We start from the raw sequence: 16,833 nt of genomic DNA, 5'->3' as shown, positions 1-16,833 counted from the left end.
AGTGCTCTAACAGTAACAAAATGACAAGTTATATTTATATAGCCTAGCTAACACTCAACTAAGCTAACCAGCATGGCATGGTTAACAGCATCTCTGTGAGGGTTCGCCTGTCCCTGGGACCTTCTCCTCTCCTCAACAGCCCCCACCCTTGCACAAACTTTCCTCTCCTCCTCACCAGCCCCCACCTTTGGACAGACTTTTATTCTTGGCTTTTGTATTGTCTCCCATGTGTTTTAACCTTGTGTTATCTTTAGTCTTGTTCCCTTGTTAATTGTTTTGTTTGTCCCTTGTATGGTGGTTGTTTACTCTGTCTAGTGTTCAGTTTTTCTTGTGTGGTTAGTTTTGTTTGTTTCCCTGTTTATTTCCCCAGTGTTTGGTCTTGTGATTCTCCCCATGTGTGCCTCGTTGGTAATTAGCCCTCCTGTGCCCCATGTCTTAATTAGTCTGTCTATATATGCTGTGTGTTCCCTACCCTCCTTTGTCGGTTCATTATTGGAGTTCATTGTTTTGAGATCCCTGTCTTGAGTTTTCCTGAGTATCCTGTCCTTGCTGTTACCCTCGTCCTTGCGCTGTCATTCGTTCCTTGTCTCCCCATTTTCAGTAAGTCTAGTTTTTCAGTTTGTATTGTCATCTTTGTTTTCGTTTTTACAGTCTCGTTTTATTAGTGTTTATTTTGTAGATTAGTTGTGCCTTCCCCTACCAGCTCTGCTGTGGTTCCTCTGTTGTTTTTGTACCTGCTCTCATTTATGAGATTACTCGTTTTGGTTGCTACCCTTTTTGAAGTAAAGACAATTTTTACACTTCACCCCTGGCTCCACGTCTCGTTCCACTCGTCTGCCTGTTCTCTCCTCGTTCTGTTCCGCGATTGGGTCCTCAGACAACACTATCCATAACAATCTCACTAGCAGAGGGAAACAACATCAACAGAAAATGGATTAATATGAACATATTTCCAAAGTAAGTTGCAGTAAATGAAATAGGCACAAATTAAACATAAATACTCTACTTACTTCTGTCATAGACACACAATTTCCCCAAATGAAGAAAGGTAACTGTAGCATACTACCAAACAGCTGGACTGAGACAAACTGGTTAAATTATTGGAAAATCCCCTGCTCTCTTATAGGGCCAGTAACATTAATCATTATATCTTGCCAATGAACAATGATAATATATTTAAACAGCAATTACCAATTAAAGTTATCTTATTAACAAGGGTTTTCCTACACTTATTGTAAAATGTTCACCAACCAAGTTATCTTTTCACATTGACAGTCTAATTTCTCACTTAGACCACAGTGTGTATAATAATAATAATAATAATAATAATAATAATAATAATAATAATAATAATAATAATAATAATAATAATAATAATAATAATAATAATAATAATAATAATAATAATGGATTGGATTTATATAGCGCTCTTCATGACACCCCAGTGACCCCAGAGCGCTTACCGAGTCCATTATTCGTTCATACACAGTCATACCGTTTGCACAATACAATTGCAGCCAGAGCTGCCCTGAGGCAGACTCACGGAAGCGTGGCGAATAATCATCGCCTACGGCCCCTCCGACCACCACCAACATTCATTCACATGCATACAAGGCAAGTAGGTTAAGTGTCTTGCCCAAGGACACAACGGCAGTGGGATGGACATGGGCTTGAGCGGGATTCGAACCACCAACCCTTCGATCATTGGACAACCCGCTCTACCCCTGAGCCACGCCGCCCCAATGTTAGGTTAAAGGGCACAGATAGTAAAACTACATTTACATGAAGGAAACACAAGGCTAGGCTACAAGACTGACTGCTGCCTGTCACTGCAGCGTGAAAATGGCTGTGCTACTGTAGGCATGTGTAGCTGTGGTTTTAATTGTACAGGACAAATAATTACAATCTGTGGCTACGTGTGTTGCTTGTACCTCGTTCAGTTTTCTGATGGAGACATTTTCCATTACTTCAGGGGTTGCTGGGCAACAGAGAAATTATATTGAAAATAACCAGAATTATCATCTAAACACCAGTCATGCTAGGTTTCAGTCCTGGGTGTAATGCTAGGTTTCAGTCATGGGTGAAATGCTAGGTTTCAGTCCTGGGTGTAATGCTAGGTTTCAGTCCTGGGTGTAATGCTAGGTTTTAGTCCTGGCCTTGGTGTAATGCTAGCTATGTTTCAGGGTGTAATGCTAGCTATGTTTCAGTCCTGGGTATAATGCTAGGTTTCAGTCCTGGGTGTAATGCTAGGTTTCAGTCCTGGGTGTACTGCTCGGTTTCAGTCCTGGGTGTAATGCTAGTTATATAGCATTACTGTCAATCGCGTCTTGCTCTTCACCATAATGAGATATCTCTTATCTCCAGCACCTACTGTGCTCATGAACAAAACAAATGCACCCATGCACCTGACCAGGCCATGCCCCGGCGTCCTCCTATAAGACGCCGGACATGGTCACACCCCCCCTTCCTCTTTTTTTTGTTTCCATCATGGACGCTGCAGTGCACTCCATGAACTAGTTGTTATGAAATTCAGAGAGAAATTACACAATGTTGGGTTTTCGCCGGAGATTTACCAGCTCCTGGAATCTTCTCGGCACATCCTAACAGCACATCGGCTCTGTCCTGGGTTTCCTCGTCTCGTGACAGCGGACCGAGGGACGTCGCATGGCGGCTAGCTGTCGGGCCAGGTCGCGCACAGGTAGGGCATGCGTTGCCAGGCATTAATGATAGCATTTGTGACACTGCTCGTTGTCCCTTGAGACAGCCGAGTTGTGTATTGGCGCGAGGGGCAGGATATTTGGGAAAACATGGTCGTCATGACTCTGTTTTGGGTGTTTTCCTAGGCTAATGATAATGCTACAATGCTGGGTCTCCGTTCTTGTTCCCCGCCGAGGGCTGTCTTTTTTAAAAGGTCTTGCCTCCTCTTAACCATTCATGCTGACGGTCAATCGGTGTCTACTGTTGGGGGTTTTGACGGGGGCTTGTTTACCATTTTATGGGTGGATGGGCTGAGGCCTAGGGCTGGTGTGCTTTTAGTGAATCTATGAATTGTGTGCAGGACTGGTGTTTCTCTGGTCTGCATCCCCTTAACATTGTGTGTATGGGCTAGCCCATTCTGCAGTGTGTTAGTGGAGTTTTCGTTCATTTATTAATTTACCCCTTCATGGGTGCACACCACAGTGGAGGTTGCTGCATTCCTACTAGTGAGGCAGTGCTTTCACTAGTAGTAGTTTTTTGTTGCAGCCGCCACTGGTGCTCCGTACTTGTGAAGCAGGTGGCATCAGTCCTTTGCCTCTGACATGGTGGAACGGTGTCCCGCCCGGCCGACGCCATGAGGCGAGTCGGCCCGGCAGGTGGCTGGTGGGCTGTTAAGCCTATACCGCCACGGTATAGAATTAGCAGCGACTAGTAACATTGTTCGAATTGCTGTTTTTTCTGTCAAAAATGGTGTCGGGTGGCGGGGCCTTAGGGCCAGCCGACGTCGAAACATCGTGCAAGGTTTTGAGGTTATTAGCTTTGACCTAGCCGCAAGCTATAACTGCAGGGAGGGCTAGGATGCTGTCAACGCTTGTTTACAGACATCTTGGTTGGATCAGTCTCCCCTTGAGGGGGAGAGACGTTTTTTCCCTCCTCAGGGCTCCCCTCTCCGCAGAGGGACTTTGGTCTTTCCGCAGGAGCGCCGGCGGTATTTGACCTAGGCCCCACACCGCCTCACACCGCGCAGCCAGAGGTGAGGGTGCGGCCTCGCCAGCGGCTATGGCGAGGCCCTCAACCAGCGGCCATGTTTCCCCCGCCTGAGGTACCCTGGACACAAAGAAAACAGGTGATCGCAAGGCCGACAGCCTTGGTGGCCGAGGAATCGGCTACATTAGATGAGCACGCCCTAAAAAACCGTCGCCGTCTAGCTGTGTCTAGCTCGCTCTCCGGTCACTCCCCCCCCCCAACACCAGCGGGATAAGGGCTCTGATTTGTTTCCTTTGACTGCGGGCCGCGGGCCTTCAATAAAGCGCAAGCGGCCCCACGTTTCGCTTCTCATGGGGACAGGGGCTGACACCCAGTTGCTGGCCAGGCCTGGGTCTGTCCGTGAGAATGTTGTGCTGTCAAGCGGCTCCCACGCCACACATTCTGCGTCTGTGTTTGGTGAGCCTGGTGTTGTGTCTGTCAACAACAAAGGTTGTCAGCGGGGGAGCTCGAGGCCCTTGGGGTCGCAGTGCGAGTTCCCCCAGCCCCGCCCTCGCCAGGCCGGGTATCACGTTAGTGCCACCCACGGCCGGAAGACCGGCGGTGGTCTGGCAGGCGCGCGTGATTTGTGTGGTAGTAATATCACTGCAGGTGTGTAGGAACCCACCCTATCGGGCAGTGTGGGGACCTCACATCTTGCATGTCCAGCTGTAGAACAGTTCCTCAGCAATCCATGCCGGGGAGGTGTTCAGTGGGGGAGCTTTTGTCACCCAGTGTGATGTCAGCTTCCCCCGTATCAAACCGGCTCTTTCTGTCGGGGTCCCCCCTTGGGTGCGATTGCCTCGTTGGTAGTGTCGGGGTGCAGTATCACAGCTCCACGAGACGCCCTGCTCGCGCGGTTGGCGAGTCCAGGGTTGGCAACGCACAGCGGGTGGGACCGGGCCGCCTATCTACGGTTTCTGGCGGACCAGCGCCAAGTGGCGGCGGGTGCGCTTGGGATTATCATCACATATGGCTACAACAGTGCCATATGTCGAGGTGGATGGAGAGAACACTGAGGCGGGGACTTGTGTTTACACAACCCCACCCGTTTTCAGGTTTGGTACAGACCCTATTGTCGGGTCAACAGCAGTGACAGCTCTGGCCGACGAGATCCAATCTCTGTGGGTGAAGCAAGCCATCGTCGTGGTCCCAAAGGAGGATGCGATGCGTGGCGTTTCCTCCCGGTGTTCTCTGGTGATAAGAGATATCTCATTATGGCGAAGAGCGAGACGCTCAGCCAGTATTCATATAACTAGGTTATAGGATAACCTTTCGGTTTCAGTCCTGGGTGTAATGCTAGGTTTCAGTCCTGGGTGTAATGATATTGTCTAATATTGGCGTATTCAAGGTAGTCAACCAACATGGTTTGCTTAATGATGAGATGATGAACAGAACGGTGTACACAACAAAGGTGGTTTGTTTATCCCATATTTATTAGAGGTGGAGAGACCCTGGAGAGAATTTGGGTCCACACAGGGAAACAAATGATATTACTGTGCATTACATGGTTATCCAGACATATTCACCCTGGTCCAGTGCAGTGACCTTACATTAATTTAGTACACAAACAATTGTTCAATATATTTAGAAGCCAGTTTACTCACATACAGCACAGTATTTCAAGATGTGGCGGAGGAGGTCAGACTGGGTGCCTGACCTAACCTCTAATACTTTTTAAATGTGGGTTTTATAGTGGTTATGACATCACACACTGCCTGGCCTTGTCTGGCCAATCAAAAGTTACATCCAAAACATTGTCTCCCTCCTGGGCCGGTCTTTCCAAATACGATCATGTCATTTCACACCTGGCTTCCTTCTGACTGTGGCATCTGCTGGCTTCTCCCCCCATGAGAGGATGATTCTTCAGAGTCATTTCTTGTATAGCATTTGAATAATAAAACATTTCTAAGGATCTTTAGCGTAATGAATTATATATATATCCAGAATTAAAACAATGTATTCGTTACCTATAGTTCAATACCAGACAGATGTTATAAGATAACACAATACCTGTATTTACCAGACTGAACTTATGGATACTGAGATTTCCATACTATATATATAAACATTTTAACAGAGAATATCTTCTATTGTCTTCTGTTATCCTACTCACACAGTCCTGAAGCTAGGTGAAACTGCCTGTCAGGAACTAATCATTCATGCATTCTTGGTCAAACAGAATTACTTTTCATATTACATCCACGTCAATTTACTACACTATGTTTCAGTCCTGGGTGTAATGCTAGGTTTCAGTCCTGGGTGTACTGCTCAGTTTCAGTCCTAGGTGTAATGCTAGCTAGGTTTCAGTCCTGGGTGTACTGCTCAGTTTCAGTCCTAGGTGTAATGCTCGCTAGGTTTCAGTCCTGGGTGTAATGCTAGGTTTCAGGCCTGGGTGTAATACTAGGTTTCAGTCCTGGGTGTAATGCTAGGTTTCAGTCCAGGGTGTAATCCTACAGTAGGTTTCAGTCCTTGGTGTAATGCTAGGTTTCAGTCCTGGGTGTAATACTAGGTTTCAGTCCTGGGTGTAATACTACAGTAGGTTTCAGTCCTGGGTGTAATGCTAGGTTTCAGTCCTGGGTGTAATGCTAGGTTTCGTTGTGTTCCTGTCTCATTCTCGTGCAGGTGACTCTTCTCCATGTGGACAGTGACAGTGGCGTGATGACGTCCCATTCCTTCAGAGTGGACAGTGAAGTCAGGACCGTCACTCTGCACCTCAGCGGCACCCTGACCCACTGTGACCTCACCAGCCCTTCAGGTAGAACCTGCATGCATGCACACACACCCACACACACACACACACACACACACACACACACACACACACACACACACACACACACACACACACACACACACACACACACACACACACACACACACACACACACACACACACACACACACACACACACACACACACACACACACACATGGAGTCTCTTTTACTTATAGAGCAACTAAACACCAAACATGCAGGCATGTCTATTGAGAGACTGTGATCTAATGGTTTAAGCCAGTACAAGGAGCATCTTCAACAATGTATAGCATAGGCAGATGCTATTAGCACCCAGGTGTCCATAGCGAACAATGCAATTTGCACCCGGGGTGGAATAGCGTAGCTCTTTACACCCGAGTGTATATAGCATGGTAGACAAGCACACAGGTGTATATAGTGTTGTGGAATATTTTAAAGTAGCCAAACAGTGAAACTGTAGATATTCAGATGAGTCAAATTGTATCAAAAGAACATTTTATTTCTGTGGTGTGTGTACACAAGCGTCTGACCAGAAAGTGAGAAAGAGCTCTGGTCAGACAAGCTCCTGTTGGAATTGGCTCAGTTCAAGGTTTCCTCTCTGCTATTCCCAGGTCATATCCAGTCTCTGTTGAGAGAGCAGGGCCCTCTGGCAGGGTTTGAGTGCTTCAAGGGTCTGTGCCGTGTGAGTCTGCTCTCTCCGATAGAAGCAGGCCAGTGGACCCTCCAAGCCAGGAGTGACGGGCATCTCACATTCAACATCATAGGTAACAGTTCTCTCAGGATCTCACATTCAACGTCATAGGAAATGTTCTGGATCTTCTTAACCTGTTAAGCCCTAGCCATATTTTCAGAAAATTTGCCTAAAAGTACATACCCAAGTAAATGGAAGATTGCTCCACCTCTACAAGGTCCATTTGTATGATCTTGGTATCTAGGGACATCTATGGACCTCTGCGAATGTATTCCCACTCCCAGTCAGAGACCAGCTCGGACCTTCAATTGAATTGAATTGACGCGAGCCACCAAGCTAACTGATGTTAGCCGCCGCTAGGCTAACTAATGTTAGCCGTACCCTAGACAGTGGAGTGACTCCATGACACCAGTTCCATTAGTGAGGAAAGGGGGGGGGGGGGGGGGTATATTGACGAGGATTGACAACAGAGGTTCAAAGATAACTTCAGATGTATTGGCTATTTGTTTTTTTATATTGCTTTATGGATCAAGCTCCTCCAGCTTCCAAACCTGTGTGTTGATATCCTAGTGTGACATTATCAACTACGGCAACTAGGAAGCTCAAAACTCAAACCTAATTTTGTCCAGTAAGACTTGAAAAGAGATATTATTTTCTATATTATTATCTACTGGCCTAGATCTTTATGCAGTTTTAAAGCACCTTGGCTTTGTTCTGAATGCACTTTGTTGTAGTTATCCTACAGAGAAAAGAAAATGCACTTGACTTTAATGTACATTTTGTTGTATGCAAAGAGAAAATGTTTAAATTGTACAATCTTTCAGCAGTCAGTCTGGAATTAATGTATGCATTCAAAAGTGCTGAATAAATCTTAGTGATTATTAAGTTTTGCCATAATCATGTCTTTTGCCATAACAACATTGGTAAAAAATAAATACATTATATATATTTATATTAATCATATTCTGCCTTTCGGCATTTGGTTTTCGACCAACTGTTTCCTATTTTCGGTATTCGGTTTCGGCCAAGAATTTCCCATTCAGTGCATCCCTAATGTGCATTCACAAAATCATCAAGGGGGGGGGGGGGGGGGGGGGTGTCGAGCATGTTTTACGTCCGGTAAAAAAACAGACTGTGATCGTTACAAAAGCGTGTTTCAGGTTCGGTCAAATAGACATAGAATATACCTTACCTTAACCAGAAGGTATTCCAAAAAGAATAATTCCAAGTGATCGCATCACCATCGCGATTACCAGTGTATATGTCTATACACGTTTATATGGGAAATATGCTCCAGGCAACAACATTTCGAGGCGAGGAGGAGCCCTTACAAAAAAATAATAAAGGAAAACGTGTATTCACATCAAGCCATTCCAGTTCAAAGGTAGGCGATACTGCCACCTGGTGATATTCGATCGTCATTGCAATTCCAACGTAGGCATAGTATAAAACAGGGATCAAAGGAAAAAAATCAAAGGAGAAATCTCGGGTTTTGGCGTTCAACGCATGGCGAGATAACCCGATAATCTCGGGTATGGCAGAGAAAGGGGATGTTTTTTTCAGTTAGGACTTTCCTTAAAGGAGGACTTCAAGCTTTTTGGACTTCCCGTTTTTAAGTGCCTCTCGCTCTGGGAATTGCCTTTGTGCCCGCTACTTTGTTGGTGATCCTTGTTTTTTTCTGTTTTAATAAATTACGCCATATTTTGGCTCACTCTGATTCCTGTCTTGTGCATTTGGGGTCGCTCACAAACCGCAACAGTATGAACTAGCCATGCCGAATCGCCGATGGCTCTCACGGTGGCGCTTATCTCCCTGCCGCCAGGCCAACCTGCTTATGGAGCCCCGGTTGACCCACCCCCCTTGCATGCCGCACCAGCTAACCCTGCGCCTCTCAACCCAACTCCCCAGGAGCCTCTTCTCTTCAGCCCACAACCGTTTGATGGCAACTTCGAGACCTGTGCCACATTCATCATGCAGTGTGAGCTGGTCTTTGTTCACCAACCCAGCATGTTCATGATGGATGCTGCCCGGGTTGCTTACGTGACAAACCTGCTCACAGGTCGAGCAGCACAGTGGGCCACTGCTTCCTGGTCCATGTGTGAACAGAACCTTGGTGTTAGGCTGAGCAGTATCCAGCAGGGCAGTGTCACAGACTACTCAGTGGAGTACAGGCTGGCCGTAGCTGAGAGCGGCTGGAATGACCAGTCGCTTCGCGTCACCTTCCGGATGGGTGGTGAAGGACCAGCTCGCCACCTGGGAGGAGCCTGCCTCCCTCGATGACCTGATCAACCTCGCCATCCACATCGATGGACGCCTCCGGGAGAGGAGGCACAAGCAAGCCCTGTATGGACTCCCGGCCATCCCCCAGTTTTCCAGCACTCCTGACAGGACTGCTCGCTCTGCCTCCCCTGTGGTTGGTTCGCCCTCCACATCCCAGACCGTGACCAGGGAGGAACCTATGCAGCTGGGGCACACACGCCTTAGTCCGGCCAAACGGGAGGCCCGATTTAGGGCCGGTCTTTGCATCTACTGCGGCCTTAAGGGACATCGACTCAGCAGTTGCCCTACCCGGCCAAAAGACTAGGCTCACTGGGACCTTGGGAGATCCTGGTGAGCCGCTTTTCCTGTTCCCGCCACCCTGCTCCACAGAACCATCTGATGAGTGTTACCCTGGCCTAGGCAGACCAGCGGCTCACGGTGGGTGCACTTGTCAACTTGGGGGCTGATGAGTGTTTCCTGGATTCCGGGTTTGCCACCCAGGCTAACATCCCGCTAGAGACACTGGGTTGGGTGGGGGGGGGGTTGGACATTTACCGGGGCCAGTTTCGAATTGCGGCGTCCCGTAGGTGCTCTTTTAGAGCGGTTTTGAAGGTGGGTAGGGATTCACATTCTTTTATGGCTGTGGGTAGGGCGTTCCACATTGTTGTGGCATAATTGCGAAACGTGTTTAGTCCCTTGTTTGAGCCGAATCTGGGTTGAACATGATTTGTGGAACTCCCTCTGGTGTCGTGGTATTCACTGACCTTTGGGAAGTATTTCGACATGTACATGGGTACCTTAGTGGTGTAGTGTACTCTTGTAGACCAGGCCCATTGCAAGTTGCTGTACTATGTTGTCTATTCTAAGCCATAAATTAGGAACAGTAACGGTCCTAGTATGCTTCCTTGTGGAACACCACAGCTCACTGGGAGGGGGGGGGGGGGTAGTGTATCCAGCTCATTGATGAACTATCAAAACCAATTGCTTTTAGCTTGTCAATCAGAATGGAGTGATTGACAGTGTCGAAAGCATCTCGGAAGGAGCTACAGAGCTTCCTTGGGTTTGCAAATATTTTGGCTCACTCTGATTCCTGTCTTGTGTCGTGCATTTGGGGTCGCTCACAAACCGTAACAACAGGGCAGCAAGGACCGCAAATGAAATCTACTGTAAGTACAGTTACTTTTGTATAATGTCCATAGCTCTTTTACCGGTTTGCTACGCGTCTTTTCAGTATATGCTGTATTTCATGGCAATAACATTGAGGTTTGGCTTCCTATGTCTGCTGCTGGTGTGAGCTGGGTAGTGTAGTTTTATAAAATGTCGACCTTTATCGAAAGCCCTGGGTATCCTCTTTCTTATGACTACAATGATTTCATGACGGTGTCATGTCCTCACGTCTAAATCATCCGGTTACTGATGCAATGCACAGAGCTTTTTATAAGCTCATATTTAGCTAATAACACTTAAAATAATTGGTAAACAAACCTAGTGCTGAACACTTTGACTGCTGTTTTGAAGTGGTTAGGGTCTTTACTCCTGGCTACATTTGAAAAAGAAACACACCACTTAATACCGACTGTATTGATCTATTTGTGACGTGAAATTAATCTCGGCCCGGTACCAGGCCCATCAGGCTTAAGAGGTTAAAAGAATATACCACCACGCAGGGTGTTGGCTAGTAGAAACAGACAGGAGGGAACAATAACACTTTCCAATACAACATTATATAACCAGTCAAGTCGGCTAAGAAGCAACCACTGGATGTGCCTATTCTACTCCCTACTATGCTAACATGTCTGTACTACTACTGTATGTATCCAGAGTGTAGCACTCAAGTCCAACACTGTTTGACAAACAATACCACTGACCCTTAGCTGCCAGAGCTGCCTGCTGACTTGTTGTATACAACTTGTAAGTCGCTTTGGATAAAAGCATCAGCTAAATGACTAAATGTAATGTTCTATCGTGATAGGTGACAGCAATGTGGACTTCCTGTACTACTTTGCCACTGTAGCCAATGAGACCCATCCAGGTCTGGCCAGAGTGGAGGGCAGTCCAATAGCAGGTGAGTGGGAGGGGACTTCCAGATCCTTTTGGGTATCAACTGGGGTTGGCTCTTGGCTAAAGACATTCTTACTAATTGAATAAAGGGAAGCCGTTCTGTGCAATACTCAGACCAGTCAGGGTGGAGTGAAGTGCATTAAGATTTACCAAAAAAAAATTATTTTATCATAAAACCGTGAGGAAATGACTAAATCCAGAATTAAGACTGCCATTGGAAAGAGGAGCTTTTTCCCTACCCATAGGTGTATGATTTAGCCATAATAAGGTCAAGTTCAAGGTCAAATATGAATTTATAATTAAAATGGATTATAATTGATTACTGTATCTACAAATCCTTCTGTTTAATAATCGTCCCTTTATTAATTTGCTTAGATTTTTTGTACACTTGATCTCGAGAAGTGGTGAATGAGCTCAGTGAGCGAGCCCGGTGGTTGCACAATTGTAACATGGTGTTATTCACCGGAATAGATGCAAAACAAATCATAATTTATATTCTCCTTTGTTTCATCACAATTTACTAAAGCCTAGTAACAGACACAATATTTCTGACACTGGGAATACATGCAAATTGACCTTGTAGAAGTGGAGCAATCTTCCATTTACTTGAGCATGTACCTTTAGGCGAAATGTCTGAAAATAGGGCTACAGCTTAACAGGTTAATAGACCTCTCATGGTTCAAGTTTCTTTATTAGTTGTCATACAAAAACACAGAGTACTTTTATATAAAATGCTTCTTTCTGTTTTGCTCCAGAGATTGTGCTAGATAAAAATATATAAGTATAAAATAAGTATAAAATAGAAGTCAAGTACGTACACAAAAGTGTTCAATGTACATATATACAATATACAATGCAGAGTAGAAAAGTAACTGAGTTACAATACAATATACAGTACAATGCAGAAATGGGATGAGGTACAATTTACAGTAAGGTGTAATGAGGTATGAGTTGTAGTGCAAATTCTTTACCAATAAATATAGAGTGTGTTAGGTGTCTAAAGTGGGTAAAGTGGGTGCTGCAGTGAGTTGTTTGTGTGCGTGTGGATGTGTGTGCTGTGAGTGTATTTGATGGTTTGTTACATAGTGTTTATTGTCCTTTTAGCATTTAGCATCCCGATGGCCTGGGGATAGAAGCTTCTTGACGTTGGGTGACGTATTTTCTTTGCTGCAACTCTAAAAATAAATGTATGGACTATTAATATATCTCTCCTAGCTTTGTCTGTGGTCCATGCAGCTGTGGTCCAGCGAACAAAACCTTCTGATATACATTTCTCTCTGTGATAAGGCCAAAACTAGCTATGTCACCAGCATCAGTGCATTCTTTGCAACATCCAGTCATTTAATGTTAACAATTTCACTTTAAAAAACGCACCAAACTTGAACACGTGAGATGTTTATGAAAGGTCTATGTGAGGTCTATGAGAGGTCTATGAGAAGTCTATTAGAGGTCTATGAAAGGTATTGGCGACTACCTACCTAGGTCTCTGACATCAAGGCCACCATCATCCCTTCCCCGCAATTGGCTGATATCAATCCCTGTCTCGTGAGCCGTTCAGCCATTGTGTAGTATGATGTGTGCCTGGTGCCAGTGTATGGCAGCCATTGAGCCTGCGTAGCCCAAGGTTGGGTGCTACCATTGGTGGTGAAGGAGGCAATTTCCACCCTACATTGTGGGGAGCGCTTTGAGTGTCTAGAAAAGTGCTATATAAATGTAATTAATTATTATTATTATTACGCTAAAACAAAAACATTCCAAGCATTCATAACATGTAAGTAAATTGTAACATATTCTAATCTGGCTATAGACCCATCCAGTTTGGCATGCAAACACTCAAGAGGCAAAAGTCATACTTTGTTTATGTTTTGAGCAGTGCAAGCTGAACGATAATCGTGGGCCACCTGGCTCTCGGCCAGACCCACAAAGCTAGATAAAAGGATGCAATTCATAATGAACCAATACATTTAGCAACGTGTGTTTAATTTCCCAGGTGTCCCCACCTTCCTAGTGCTGGTCGTTACGGGCCTAGCTCCCAATGAGGAGGCCTCTTTCAGTCACGTGACACTGCTGGGAGCCGACGGGGAGAGCCTCCAGCAGGTGTGGCTCAACTCCTCATCCCCCTCTTCCTCCTCATACTCTGGGGAGGAGCTGGTTGGCCAGATGGACTCTGTACCCAGAGTTCCCTTCTGTGTCCGTCTGTCTGGCCGAGACAGGGGAGGGAACCAGCTGGAGAGGGTTTCCACAGAGATGATCCAGCCCACTCATGTTCAGATACAGGTTAGTGATAACAGCAAACAACAATACCTAGTAGGCTATCAGACATGATACCACTTATGAATCACATTATTGGGAAATTATTACATTAATGGGTGCTACAAGCTCATACATCCCAATGAGCAGGTTGGCACCTTGCATGGCAGGCCTCCGCCATCGCTGTGTGAATGTGTGAGTGAGTGAATGGGTGAATGTGAGACAGCTTTGGATAAAAGCTGTTATATAGATGCAGTCCATTTACCATTTACCAAATATCTTGGGGACATTTTGGGAAAATGTCTGATTTCACAGAATAGCAGGCTAAAATCCCTTCCTTTGCTCAGGTACTGTCTTCCCCGCGCCTGGTACCTGGTCACAGCACCATGGTTCACTTTGATGTCCAGAACCATGGCCCGGCCCGCCTCTTTAACCTGACGGCAAACGATGACTGTGGATACCTTCGTCAGAGAGGACCCTACAGGTACAGCATCCAAAGATCATGTAATACTTAAAGGTGCTGTAAGTGGTATTTTCTTTGTTAAAATAAGTGGTCTACGTGTTAAATAGCTCTACATTCCTACAGCCATCACTGATATAGAGTGTTTTAGTCAGTATTGTGGGTATGTCCCTACGCTCTGCAGTACAGTTCTGGAAAATACATGTTCCCGTTACCACTTCATCTAATCAGGAGAGAGAACTTCACACTGCAAAAATGGTCTGACAAAAACAAGAAATAAAAACTATTTTTAAGCAAATATGTGCTGGAAACAAGTACATTTGGCTTGGCAAGATTTCTTGAAATAAGTAAGAAATGTCTAGGGTTTTATCTCCTGATTGGTTAAAGTGGGAAGGGAATAAGGGATACCAGGACATTTGACTAGTACTGAACCCAGGTTCTATTTAAACTTGCTTTGAAGGGGCGAGCCCAGTAGCCACAGTTACAGGTACATCATCATTATAATCTAAAATTTATGTTTTTGCCTTTGTCAATGTCCTCACGTGGTGAAGGAAACAACATAATATTACAACAAACATTGACCGTAATGTTGAGGTAACTGTCTAGTCCTAAAACGTGCAGATTTTGAGTCCTTGAATTTGACAAAATTAGACGTTGAAAGTCATTAAAAAGTCCAATGATTTTTAGGTCTGAGGGGAAACCCTGAAAACATGTTGATTAAACCATATAATAGTAACATTATATATCCCATCAATAACCAGATAGAATTGATGATAACGGTGAAATTGATGACGCCACTATTTCTAACTTGCTTTATGAGGAGACATAACATGTCTTAAGCCTATTTCTAAGAGCCTCTTGTGGCCTATACTCTAGTAGTCTAGTTCATCCACTCTAGGTTAGATGTATTACTTGAGTAAAGTGTAAAGTGTTACCGAAACATTATACCGCTCTCCCCTCAGCTTCCCTGTTGCGGAGCACGGCTCCATCCGGGGGCAGGTAGACCTCCATACCCCTGCTACAGCCCAGGCAGGAGGGATGGTCACCCTGACCCTCAGCGTGAGAGCGCTTGACTCCCTCGACTCCAACTACGCAGTGGCATACCTGACTGTGGTGCCAACGGTAAGGCCCTTCATTCACTGTTTAACAACTTACTAGGCAGGATGTTAATATTAACATCTGGTTAAGGTCTTCGTTAAGATAAAGTGTCTACATTGCTGCTATCGCCTGAAAGCCTTGTGACTCCAGATTGTGTTTTTACGTAAATTGAAGGTGTGTACCTGTTTTACCATCTTGTATGTAGTCTCACACAAGATTACCTCTCTACACACTACATTAGAGATGTGCTAACGCTGGAGAGATCTGGCTGAATCTATTATCATTCCGGTACAGTTGTACAGTGTTCCCCACCCACCCCTCCTACCCATCCCCCCCCCCCCACCCACCCAACCACCTCCAATGTACAGCCCCCCACCTACCCAACCTCCTCCAATGTACAGTTTTTACGTCAAATGTACTCTCTTTTTTAGACTATTTTTGTATCACAAACAGTAGCCTACTGTATTTGTAAATCTGGTATGTCATAAATGTATAGATGTAGCAGTACTGTCTATCTGTATGTCATGTATGTCATATGTCCTGATGAATTGAAAATAGGGGACCCTGATGTAAACAAGACGAAAGTCTTTCTCTGGTCTGCATCCCCTTAACAATTGTGTGTATTGAGCTGTACTGTATTGTACCCATTCTGCAATCTATTAATAAAGTTTTCAATCAATCAATCAATCAATCAATCAATCAATCAATCAATCAATCAATCAATCAATCAGTACAGGGGGGGGGACAACGCTCTGTATGTGTATGTGTCACTGTTACCATATCAGAGAACTGTGGGTATCTTACGTTACATAGTACATTTATTGTGATCTTAGTTTTCACCAGAGACCATAGAAAATATATCTGGAAACTTGAGGGGGCGGCCCTTCTGAGCTCTACTGAACCAACTCTGTATGACATCACTACCTCATCCTCCTACAGGACCCTGACATGTCCCCCCCGTCGTGCTCCACCATGCGAGTGGAGCAGTCTTGTCCTCCCAGCTGCGCCAACTCCAGCTGGAGTGTCTCCCTGGCGTTGTCAGACAGGGGGCGCTCTGGCCTCGCCTCCCTGCAGCTCCTCCAGGGGGGCGGCGTTCTCACCCTGCTCCGCAGCCCCGAACTTCCAGGGGAAGACGGGGAGAGCGCGACCCAGGGGAGCGACCACCACCACCAGGCCAGGCTGGAGAGACGAGACCCCCCTCTGAACGTGTCGGAGTGGGGAGGGGGCTCGTCTCAGCCGCTGTGGGTGAGATACGCCTCCGGCTGCTGCTCCCCCCGGGCAGAGCTCCTGGTGTGGGACGGGGCTGGGAACCTGAGGCGGTGTCATCTGACCTCTGGCCAGCAGAGGGGGCTGAGAGACAGGAGCACAGACACTAGTGGAAGTGGAGAGACTACGCTGACAAGCTGCTTCCTAGTGCTGTTCATCTCACTGTGTGGACACTTCTGCTTTAGGTCCATTTGATTACAAATGGAGTAAAACGGCCTCGCTGTGGATTAATTTACAGCGCTTACTGGGAATCAACTGTCTTTAGTAAAT

The 16,833-nt window shown here is 45.9% G+C and overlaps 1 protein-coding gene across 1 annotated transcript in view; it reads left to right on the top strand.

Moving 5' to 3' along the window:
- vwa7 (von Willebrand factor A domain containing 7) overlaps positions 1 to 16,833 on the top strand; it is a gene marked incomplete at its 5' end in the record, with an annotated part of 54,765 nt that extends 37,932 nt beyond the window's left edge. Inside the window, 7 exons of the mRNA XM_084310133.1 lie at positions 6,346 to 6,478; positions 7,090 to 7,242; positions 11,401 to 11,493; positions 13,480 to 13,766; positions 14,087 to 14,223; positions 15,162 to 15,321; positions 16,237 to 16,833. Of these exons, the coding sequence (XP_084166259.1) occupies positions 6,346 to 6,478; positions 7,090 to 7,242; positions 11,401 to 11,493; positions 13,480 to 13,766; positions 14,087 to 14,223; positions 15,162 to 15,321; positions 16,237 to 16,758 (1,485 nt within the window). The 3' untranslated portion in view covers positions 16,759 to 16,833. The remainder of the gene's footprint in view (positions 1 to 6,345; positions 6,479 to 7,089; positions 7,243 to 11,400; positions 11,494 to 13,479; positions 13,767 to 14,086; positions 14,224 to 15,161; positions 15,322 to 16,236) is intronic.

The sequence above is a fragment of the Notolepis coatsorum genome (genome assembly GCF_963971535.1).
Source record: "Notolepis coatsorum genome assembly, chromosome: 1".
In the NCBI taxonomy this organism is placed as follows: Eukaryota; Metazoa; Chordata; class Actinopteri; order Aulopiformes; family Paralepididae; genus Notolepis; species Notolepis coatsorum.
The sequence above is the reverse complement of the archived record's forward strand: the minus strand, read 5'-3'. Positions and strand labels throughout refer to the sequence as shown.